The 12,354-nt window shown below is 34.4% G+C and overlaps 1 protein-coding gene across 1 annotated transcript in view; it reads right to left on the bottom strand.

The window, feature by feature from the left end:
* Positions 1 to 12,354, bottom strand: part of DMD (dystrophin) — a 2,117,885-nt gene that overhangs the window by 601,625 nt on the left and 1,503,906 nt on the right. The window contains 1 exon segment of the mRNA XM_074300855.1: positions 11,812 to 11,929. Coding sequence (XP_074156956.1) covers positions 11,812 to 11,929 — 118 coding nt within the window.

Genomic DNA, 12,354 nt, shown 5'->3' with positions numbered 1-12,354 from the left:
AAGAAGGAGGAAAAAGCAGAAATCTCCAACTTAAAAGAACATGGTATGGAAGGGGGAAAGCTGTAGTAAAGGTAGGAAAAAGACAAAGTTCCTCCTAAATGGGAGGACCCATGTGATGATAAAAAAAACATTTTTTTCCTTGGGAACTACTAGTCCATGAAGATAGGATGCTTTGCTTTTCAACAGGGGTTGCAGCTACACTAGTAAATTTCTTAGCAAATTGTCTGGTATCTGTCTTGTCTCCCAGGAAAACACAGGGTGCCCAGCTTGGGATGCAAATAACACATTATGTTAGTTCAGGGTGGGTTTCATCTTATACATTCAGGGTCTTTACATATTCTAAATCAATTGTTTCTGCAAAATATGGCAACTCCAAAAGACAAATTCAGGAAACCCCTTAACTTTCCTTAGCAACAACTAAGAAACATCACCTACCAAAAAAGAGGATGCTGGAAATTTCCATCAGTGGAGTGTACCCAATAGATTAAGTCATTAATCCAACTAAATTTTACATTTTTGAATTCCAAAATTATACAATTTTCTCATTTTGGGGAGCAGGAAAACTTATGTAAATTCAATCCTATTTAAAACAAAACTTATTTTTAAATATACTATATACAGAATACTATTAGTAAATGCTAAAGGACACACATCTAAAAAAATTGATGATGATGATATTAATAACAAAAAGCAGTTAGCATTTATAGAGGGTTTTCTGGTTTGCAAACCACATTTGATTCTCACAACAATCCTGGGAAATAGATGCATCTACTTTATAGAAGAGGAAGCAGGCAAAGATAATATTAATCTGTGTTGTTTTAAATCAATATGCAGCCTTCAGATATCTACTTACTACTTGAACTTAACACCACTACACCATCTGATGAACCTTGCTGGCTCCTAATTTGCATAGGGCTTTAATGTCTTTTAGTTCTAAGAAGTTTGATTGAACAATTATAGAAGGATCAAGAGAAACTAGAATTTCATTTTAGACCTACTGAGTTTTAGGTAAAACTGAAATATTTATACAGAAATCTCTCTACTGCACAACAAAAATATGGAGAAATTTGTACCACATATAAAGATTTTGTAGTCATCATTAGCATGATAATTATTCATATTTATGTAATATTTTAAAATTGCAAGAGCACTTTTCTGTGACTTGATACTATGAATATTAATGAATAGATGAGGAAACTGAGGCTCAGTGAGTAAATTTCTGGCTCATAGGCACACAGCCACAAAATGTTCAAAATAGAGCCCAAACTTGTGTTTCTATCTTCAGGTTCAGTGTTCTTTCTACCATATCTACCAGTTGCAGGCATGAGTAAATGAGACCTTCAAAGGAGAGGGGGAAAGAGCAGGACTGAAAACTGAATCTTAAGGAAATGCTACCTTCTAAGGAGAAGGTAAGATTTGGAATTAGAGAAGAATAAGACAAAAAGGAAGAAGTAGAAAAAGAAAATAACCAATATCACTGACAGGTGAGCTATTTGGTGCCTACATTGAGAACTGTCTTTATGGAATCTGTAAATTAATGCAAAAGCATTAAGTTAGAGGTATACAGTATATAGTTGATTACAGAGTATCTGTTGGCACACACTATGTACTGTACAGGATAGTGTTATTGCCTTTGTTTTCCTGGCAAATATAAATCTTAAGAACTGTTTTTAGTGATAAAAGGTAACTGCATGTAATAGATATCCTTAGGGAATGTATATAGTTGAATGCAATTCTAAAATAAGAAACATTCTTTAGTAAGCAAAAGATGTGATGAAACTATTTGGAATCATCTCGTTAGGAAAAAAAAATTTTTTTAAATAAACTGTAAAAAAAAAACATGACTTTAAATTTCAGTGTGAAAAAACTATACAAGTGTGCATGTATTTGGCAGAAGAAAACAATGAATTGATGTAGTTGCTTTAAAGTTGGGTGTTAATGCATATCTTCAGATTTAAAAAAAAATTACAAGGCCAAATATTTTCTCTTCTTAAGGGAATGGTCCTAGAAAGCCCAGAACTTTGTTAGAAAGAAAGGGACCAATAGTAAGACATTAAAGGAAATATAAGTAAGGCCTTTATGAAGTATGAATTAATTATATTCTTAAATGAATCTGAAAAGAAGGATAAAGAATAATCCATGCTTCAGGATAATCTTTAATAGTTCAGTGAGCTGATGAGACACAAGGCAGCTTCTAAGGGGATGTATAGAAGGTTGCTGGAGTTAGAGAGGAGAAAAGTAGCTCTTTGTAGAGCTGGGGAAAATGGAGAGGCAATCACCTTTAAGGGGACAGGTCTATGAAAGTAAGTCTGCTTCAGCACATTCACAGGTGTGTTGGATCAGAAATTGAGACACTAAACCCTGTTCACTCTCTCCTCAACCTCACATAAGGATCCTAAAACAATAATCCTTTGTCTCCTTTTATGCTTGAGTTCTTTCTTGATAGCCTGAATACATTTTCTCTTGCCTCAGAAAAAAAAGTCTTTTTATCTTTCTTTTAAATGTTTACTTTGTCTTTATAGAGAAGTATGTGCGTGTATGTGTGGACATATATTTATTGAGAAGACATTGGGAGGAAGAAACTGAGGGGAGAACATCCCTCTAGAAAAGAGTCACAGTGATAAATCTAACACTTTCACAGAAAGGCTATCTCTGCCTGGAAGATCAAAGCTAACAAAAAGATTAAAAGAATTACAGATCTCCTTCCCAGAGTGGAGGAGTATCAGAAAACTCATACGTAATAGGCCTTGTAGCTGTAGGGTGAAGAGCAAATAGAAATGATTCAACAATCTTAGTTATTACCAATCACTACTACAACTCCCATATATCATGCTTTATCTTATAAATGGAGATTTATTTTCTCCTTGAAGTATGGCCTACTTGGGATCCTTCATCTATTACAACTAGTAAACTTTTATTTTCTTTTTGGTTCAGTGTCCACATAAACTTCAGAGAGATCTAATTTCAAATATTTTTAGTGCCAAGTTTATTCTTCTGAGCTATGCTTTTTTTTGTTAATTCATTATTTTTTTGTTTCAAAATTTTACATCACAAAGACAAGAACTGTCATCCATTTTTGCTTCTTCCAGAGCAACTTATAAATTTTAGGAAACCAGAAAATATTTATGGGAACAAACAATTCAACATAGATATTCTATTTCTACTAATAATTTCTTAAATACTTGAACTCTTGCTATAAATTTGCAACACTGGTAAGAAAATTACAAAATGTTTGTGGTAAGCTTTGTATAGGCAGAAAAGGTGTCTTATCCAAACTTAGCATCTCTTTCCTAGAAGTTAAGGGGTCACTCTACACAAAGTTAGCATTCAATATATGAGTGACTACTGAATGAATTATAAGATATAAAATAGGGAAATGTGTATGGGAGTCACAAAATTGATATCCAGATTAGTGATAGCTTAAATTTGATCCTAAAAGGTAAGTTCTCACATAAAAATTATTTTACATTTTATGCCTGCTCTAGTGCTCAACTCCTATGTGCCTATTTTTCCCCCACCAACCATCTGCTTTTATCACTTAATTTTATACTGAGCTCTCTCACTAAAGCTATAATGAAAGAGAGACAAAGCTAAGGGGGAGAAGGGAGAGAGAGGGATGGAGAGACAGACAGACACACAGAGAGAGACAGATAGACACAGAGAGAGAGACAGACACACACAGAGAGAGAGAGACAAAGAAGAGATGGGGAGGGGTGGAGGAGAAGGAAGAAGAGAGGAAAAGATAGTGAATGAGAATAGATTCAGTACACTCAGAAGAAATTTAAGACTATATTTCCAGCACCTTGCATAATGTTTTGCAAAAGTTGGTGTTTAATGAGTATAGAATACAATGGCCTAGTTTCAATTAGGGATTCCGAGACAAAATGTCAAGAAAAACCTCTTCTTTTTTGTTAATTGTGAAATAAACAGAGGTGATAGTTATGCCTAAACATAGCATACTAAGTAATATTTTAAAGTAATATGCAAAAAATGTGATCTCAGCCTCTTTTGTACCTTTACTGCCTCTAGGTATAAAAGTCTTGAGTCCAATATTACAATTCCTTTGAGATAGGAGCTGAAAAGAGTGATTAAGTTTTCTGAAACAAACTCAATAACTAGTTAGGCAGAGGAAACAGGGCAGCAATTTAAAAAAATCAGCCACTGCAAAGAACTCAATACTTATCATTCGACCTCACTTAAAATACAATTCACTCTCTAACTAACCAAGCTGATTACAACTAGGTTATATTCAAATAAACAACCTGGACAAGACAATGAAAATCATGGAGGTCCACAGATACAGTGAAACATATTCATTCGAAGCTGACCAGTCAGAGAAATTTTCCCAAGGGTATTACAAGTGCACAGGAATTTCTTTACTCGATTTCCTCTAGATAGAATTTAATTACTATGTATGGATTTTCCCAGATGTACAAAGTTATAAATCATGATTTACCTGGGAGGAAAAAATATTTTAATATAAGATTCCATACATATTAAACAAGTTTTACTTTATCTGAGTCCTTCCTAAATATTTCATTTCAGCAATTTCACAGAGATAATGAAGCAAGGGAAAAACCTTCAAATAAGGGGATTCATTTTCATGAGTTGCTATTTTATTTCTGTCCCTTTCAAGGGGAAGACTAAATCTATACAAAGAAAATTCTATTTAAAGCACTATTGGAAGTTTATGAGTATTGAATTTCTTTCCCATTTCAAAGATTTCAAATGGAGAGATATACTGTAGTGCCAAAGGACTGCAAATGACATTGTTTAGATAAACATGTCCTGTCATAAAAGTCTCAATACCATTCTTAGAGGCCCAAATCACATCTCTGAGGTAGCATTCAAGCTTGGGTTCTTAATAAGTAAATGACATATCACAATAGACACTTGCTTTCAAGAAAATTATTTTTTGGGTGATTTGGATTAGAATCTTTCCATTAAGTCGGAAACATTTATAAAGGCAAATCTTAAAAGGCACAGGAACAAGTAAGCAGAACAATTTAAATCACTAGGCATTAGCAGCAAGATGCAAACATACTCAGGTCACCCAATTTTTTTGTTATACTATGTGAAATGTGAGGGGAAAAAACATTAATGCACTATGAAAAAAAATTGCAGAGTAAAATAGAAAACATTTAGAGATTGTTGATTGGAGGCTTTATAGTGAATAACTAGCTGTCCTTTTCTTTTATGAAAAAGAAATACTCAAAATATATTTTCATTTGTGGAATAAGATGTGAGATTTCTATGTGCTACATTCAAATCTGCATTTTAAAAATACTATTTTTAGATTTTTTCCTAGATATAATCCATAGATGATTCACAAGTGGGATAGTTATACAGTCCCTTAGTTGTTATACAACTCATTAGGAGGCAGTTGTCTTTGGAAGTTCAGTCACTATTTCAGGCCTTTGCAGTTTAGAAGTCAGTAAAGAAATGCTAATGAAAATTAAACAGCAGTTGACATGTGAAATTATTTCATGTAAGGCAGAGATGTCCCATACTGTGGTTCATAATACTTCCAAGTGCAGCCTGAACCAGATTAAAATGTGATTAGGAAATATTTTACAAAGATGAACAAAAATACAATAGCACATGGTTTTCTAAGTCATAGTGTCCTGTTTAATTTGAGTCTGACTTCACTGATTTAAAATCATTTAGAATCAAGAATCATCCATGCCAGTTATGCAATGCTTTTTTAAAAATTGAGCATTAAGATGGGAAGCAAGGAAATATATTGCTAGATTTTTCTGTATCATGGTAGTCTTGCTTAGCTCTTATAGGCATGATCTTTTGGCAAGTAAATCATTTATAACTGAAAGTGTCTATTTAACTATAATATAGAGCCTTCTTCCCTAAAAAACAGCATGTATTAATGTTTAATTGCTTAGCCAACTATAAGAATTTAAATTCAAAAGTACCAGCTGATGACCAACTGCTACTGATAAGACAGTAATTATAAGAGCTCTGATAGTTCAAGCAACTTCCAAACCAATGGTTCTGTTTTCAGTTCATCCCCCAAAACCATCATCCTAAGAAGCACCCCTAGAGCAAAAGGATCTAGCAACTGCTTCTACAGGTGCCGTATCCCCAACAACCTATGCTACTAAAGATTCAGAAAAGAAAGTTCTTGGCACCAAAATTCTTAGTGCTGTTAAATGGTGAAACTTGTCAACTATCATATGGTGTCAATGAAAATGACATTAAAGCAGATGTATTACCATCTGCTTTGTTGCTACACTCTCAGGACCACTAAAACTTTCCATTCTGTTTGGAGCTAATGCCTCTTATCCAGGTTAATCTTTCCATGAGAATATGAGCAACTTGATGTCAGAGTCTATCCCCACTTTTTGTATGCTTTCTCATTATTTAGCACAGTTAAGTGCTTAATAAGTGTTTTGTCATTCATTTAATTAAAGTCCCTCCAGAAGTAATTCCCTCTGATTATATTAGATATTTTAAAGTTTCTTTGATGGAGGTAGGAATGAGTTAATAATATTTACAAAAGAGTTTAATTTATGTCTAGAAAATAATAGTTTAAGCATTAATTATATCATTATAGTCACAATATATGAAAGAAAATTGGAAAAAAAATCCTCTGAAGATTCATTTAGTATAAACACAAAATTCTGGCTTGGATGATCAGAGTGATCTATAAATGATTCTAGACTTGGAATCATTCTCATATGCCAATGTCTTTTTCCCAAATCAGAAACAAATGCAGAGAGAGCTAAAGTTGTTCTTTCTTGACACCTTTTTGAATCAGCAAGCATTTTAATCAGTAAATTCCAAACCAAAAATGGAAAAGAAAAAGAAAGATGACTAATCACAGATTATAACACATCCTAAATGGCTAACTTGAAATGAAGAAAGGATTTGAAACATGGCTTGTATCTGCATTTTTATATGAAGTACAATAGGATTTCATTATAATGTGGCTTTTATTTGAGAGCTTCTGTTTTATCCTCAGTCAAATTTTACTATAGAAAAAGGACTGTATAGAATAAAAGTACAGTGTTCTAGCACTTACTAGAAGATCAGTATTAGTATTATGGCCTAGTTATATTTATAAAGGGATGTGTGTGTGTGTGTGTGTGTGTGTGTGTGTGTGTGTGTGTGTGTGTGTGTGTGTGTGCAGTGAGAAATTCAGAAATAGATGTCTAGTAGGCAGCTGGAGATACGAAAAGAGAAATCAAGTAAGAGGCCTGAGCTAGAAATTTAGATTTAGAAGTCTAGGAGTAATAACCCTAAAAATTAGATGAGATAATATTAGGAGAAATTATATTTAGAGAAGACTTCATATGGAGACATGGGGAACTTCCATACTTAAGGAACAGAAATTGTTAATAATTTAATAAAGAGTATTGAGAAGAAATAATCAGAACAAGAACTAAGAGAAATTCAAAGGACAACAGTATCGAAGAGAGTGGTCAACAGTACTGAAAGCAGCTTACATGTTACGGTATCTGAGAATGAAAAAAGGCCTTAAGACTTAGATCTGTATCTTAGATCTAGGAAAGCATTGTCAATAAAATGATGGCCCTGGAAGCCATATAGCAAAGGACTGACGAGTAATTAGGGCTGAGGGACAATCATGTTCTTCTCCCCAAATGGAAAGACTTACCATGAACTGACATGCCTTCCAAAAGCAAATGAAAGGACAATGTTTTAGTATACTAGTGCTAAAATTCTACTCCTATAATCAAAATCTCCAAACATACGTTTTCCTCCCTATGTCTAGTAGGGCCAGGCAAGCAAGCAAAAAAAAAAAAAAAAAAATCTCTGTCCTCAAGGAGAATATATCCCAATTAAAGAGACAACAAGTAGACAACTATGTGTATACAAGATATATCCAGGGCAAGATGGAAGGTGATTTCATCAAGAAGGCCCTAGTAGGTAGGGAGACCTAAAGAGGTATCTTATAGAAGCTCAGAATAAAGAGGTGAATGTGAAGTGCCAGAAAGTACAAGTTATAGGAGACAGTCAAGGCAAAGGTAAGGAAAAAGGAAACAGAATATCATGTTTGAGAAACTTCAAGGAGATGAGGGTCTCTGGATCATAGAGTGTATGGAAGACAGTTGTGTTTGAGAGAACTAGAAAAGATGGAATCAGTGTATTAAGCGCTTTAAATGTCAAATGGAAGACATTATTCATATTCAGTCTAGGAGGAAATATGGAACTACTGTACTTTATTGGTTTGGTCAGTGGGGACCATGACATGGCCAAACCTAAGATTTAGAAAAATCTCCTCAGTAGCTGAATGAAACATGGACAGAGCAAGAAAACCATTTCCAAGGGTTTTGTGACTTGCCAGGTGAGTAGTGATGAGACCATGCACTGAGATAGTGCCTCTATCTATAGTAGAGAGAGGAGCTTGTGAAGACAGAAAGGTGGTATTTGGTAATGGATGGTTTCTATAGGGTTAGTGAAAAGTTGAAGATTTGAAGGGAAAATGGCAGTTTCCTTCACAGTAATTGGGAAATTCAAAGGAAATGTAATTAAACTGTATTTGATTCTCAAGTTCTCTGTATAAATTCTGAGAAACTTTCCCTGTAGCCCATATGACAAGTTCTAAAAACCCCTCTATGTCCTTAATCCCATTCTTTCCTTCTGGAATTTTCTCCCTTTATCATTCTTTCTCTCTTTATAATCTCAAGTCTCTCCATTTATGATTGCCTTGTGGATTTCCCTTAATACTTCTGCTGTGAGTGTACTACTGTCTATCGGGTCTGCACAATTAATTTCTGAAAAGATTCCTTGGAAAGAGACATATATGTGCCAAAATGTTTATGGCAGCTCTTTTTGTTGTAGCTAGAAACTGGAAGATGAATGGATGTCCATCAGTTGGAGAATGGTTGGGTAAATTGTGGTATATGAAGGTTATGGAATATTATTGCTCTGTAAGAAATGACCAGCAGGAGGAATACAGAGAAGCCTGGAGAGACTTACATCAACTGATGCTGAGTGAAATGAGCAGAACCAGAAGATCACTGTACACTTCAACAACAATACTGTATGAGGATGTATTCTGATGGAAGTGGAAATCTTCAACATAAAGAAAAACCAACTCACTTCCAGTTGATCAATGATGGACAGAGGTAGCTACACCCAGAGAAGAAACACTGGGAAGTGAATGTAAATTGTTAGCACTAATATCTGTCTGCCCAGGTTACATGTACCTTCGGAATCTAAAGTTTATTGTGCAACAAGAAAATGGTATTTACACACATGTATTGTACCTAGACTATATTGTAACACATGTAAAATGTATGGGATTGCCTGTCATCGGGGGGAGGGAATAGAGGGAGGGGGGGATAATTTGGAAAAATGAATACAAGGGATAATATTATAAAAAATATATATATAATAAAAAATTAAAAAAAAAAAAAACAAAAGAAAAGATTCCTTGGGCTCTGCATTACATTAGACTATTCTATATTTCTGCAATTTTCTTTGGATGTTTAGTATAATGGAATAGGGATTATTGGGAAAATAGTATTGTATGGAGAGACTGGAGGTCATGGTGTGGATGAGGAATAGATTTAGGAGAAATGAGATAAAATAACCAAAGACTGTACTCAGAAAATGGAATTTCAAAATGCTCTAAATCACTATTGATCAGAGAAATGCAAATTAAGACAAATCTGAGGTACCACTACGCACCTCTCATATTGGCTAAGATGACCAAAAAAGGTAATGGTAAATGTTGGAGGGAATGTGGGAAAACTGGGACACTGATACATTTTTGGTGGAATTGTGAATGGATCCAACCATTCTGGAGAGCAATTTGGATCTATGCCCAAAGGGCATAGTTCATATCAAATAGGCATAACCCAAATCAAAAAGGCATATGCCCAAAGGGCATAGTTCATATCAAATGTTCATATCCTTTGATTCAGCAGTGTTTCAATTGCATCTGTCTCCTAAAGAAATCATAAAAAAGGGGAAAAGATCCACATGTGCAAAAATGTAGCAGCCCTTTTTGTAATGGCAAGGAACTAGAAACTGATGCTCATTGATTATGGAAATTAATTTATGTAATATTATTGTTCTATAAGAAACCATCAGCAGGATGATTTTAGAGAGGCCTGGAGAGACCTCTGAACTGATGCTAAATGAAGTGAACCAAGAGAATGTTGTACACAGCAACACAATATTATACAATGATTAATTTTGATGGATGTGGATCTTTATAACAATGAAATAATTCAGGCCAATTCCAATAGACTTATGATGGAGAAAGTCATTTGCACCCAGAGAGAGGACTGTGGGAACTGAGCGTCGATCACAACATAGTATTTTCACCTTTTTATTGTTGTTGGCCTGCATATTGTTTTCTTTCTCATTTTTCCCACTTTTTCATCTGATTTTTCTTGTGCAGCATGATAATTGTGGCAATATGTATAGAAGAATTGCACATGTTTAACATATATTGGATTACTTGCCATCTAGGGGAGGGGTTTTGGGGAGAAGTAGAGAAAAAAATTTGGAACAAAGTTTTGCAAGGGTGAATGTTGAAAACTATCTTTACATACATTTTGAAAATAAACATCTATTATTTAAAATTTAAAAAGAAAATGCAATTTCAGCTTTCAAGATCATAATACGATTTTAGGTGATGGTGAAATATGAGTAAAGGCTATTTCTAGGAGGGACTGATGGTGTCTCTGTGATTCTGTGAGATAGAGATGAATGGTAAAGATAGATTTTATGGGAAATGAGGTTGATGAACTTAGAGATCTGGGTATCTGGTAAGTTATCAACAAGTAATTGAGCACTAAATGGGAGTCATTACTATAAACATGTAAGAAGAGAGGAGAGCACTTGGTTATTCATAGATAATAGGAACAAGGATATGCTAATAAAGATAGAATGGATCCCAAAAGAGTTAAAATTGGCTAAGCAATGGTGGTAAAAGGAAGGTATTGGTTGTGGCAATGGTGAGAAGGGGCAACGTGGTGGTGTAGTGCTAGATTTGGAGTCAGGAAGACTTGAGTTTAAATTCCACCTTGGACACATGAACTGTGTAAATCAGGGAAAGTCAATTAATCCACCTCAGCCTTGGTCACCTCATCCATAAAATGGAGAAAATCTCACAGGGATTTTGAGGTGAAATGAATTACATTCATTGGGGCTTTGCAAATCTTTCAGTGCTACATGAATACTTGCCCTAAATGCTATGTAATAAATTTTCTTTTTTGTGTAGTATTTCATGGAGCAAAAGAGGAAAAACCAAAACCAGCCAGTCCTGTAGAGGATGAGAAAAGGTGACATATCTTCTGGAGAAATCTAGGTTTCTATGTGCACTTAAGAAAGAAAGAATGAGAGGAGAAAAGGTATAGGATAAATGAAATAGAGTTTGTCCACAATGATATGGGTATGACTGTGGCTTCAGGGAGTTTTTTAGAGGGGAGTTTCTAGAAATAAATAAATAAATAAATACAAGCGTAGGGCAGAGAAATGTAAGACCAAGGAGCAGCAGAAAGTAAGAATCCATTGATTTAGTAGAAAGGAATCGCCTAATATGGAGAAGCTAGAAGCTTAATTCGCTAGTAAGACTAGCTACAAGAGACTAATTATAAATAAACCTAATTAGAATTAGATAATTCAGATATCCATCTAACTATAATCAATTTTCAATTAAATAATTCTAATTAGAAATACTCTTATTTAGCATGTTTTTGGTAAGCTGACCATTTTCGGATTTTTGAAGGAAATAAAAATAAAATCAGGCCCAACACCATGATCATTAGGACTATAACTCTCCCAGCATCTTAACCTGAGGGCAGCACAAACACCACTTACTGCGATCAGTAATGATTGTTCTGGCCTCTTGGTTGCCGGTCTTGTTTTTCAAATTCTGTGCCGCAGTAATCAGTTCTTCCAGTTGGGGGCGCCGCTGCTCCAAATCCTGTAGTGTTGCCTGGTTTAACAAACGCATAAAATTAAAAGTAGCTCTCAATACTTATCTATAATGGATAAATTGTGGTTCTATTCAACGATATTGCCGATATTTGCTGTTTTCTGTAATTCTGAGGGTTTTTCTTTTTAAGTGGATAATTCACTCCAGGCATGCATGCATTTTAAGAGAGGCAAAGTGCTCTTTCTCTGCACATTTTTTATTTATAGGAAGTGCTATTTTCCAAAAATATATATATTTTTAGAATATAAGGAAGAATGTGTTATTATTATAGACTTCATCGGTAGTGGTTTGTGCATAAAAATTTGATCAGAAAATGTTTCTCATTCATAGATATGTTGAGCGATTGCAAATGGAAATCTTGATTACAGATTTGCTTCTTAATATTTCAAAGCTTTGGTTGAGCTGCATTAGTACACTTGGGCTCA

The sequence above is a fragment of the Sminthopsis crassicaudata genome, chromosome 3 (genome assembly GCF_048593235.1).
Source record: "Sminthopsis crassicaudata isolate SCR6 chromosome 3, ASM4859323v1, whole genome shotgun sequence".
Taxonomy (NCBI): Eukaryota; Metazoa; Chordata; class Mammalia; order Dasyuromorphia; family Dasyuridae; genus Sminthopsis; species Sminthopsis crassicaudata.
Note: the sequence above shows the minus strand (reverse complement) of the source record. Positions and strands in the feature narration are given on the sequence as shown.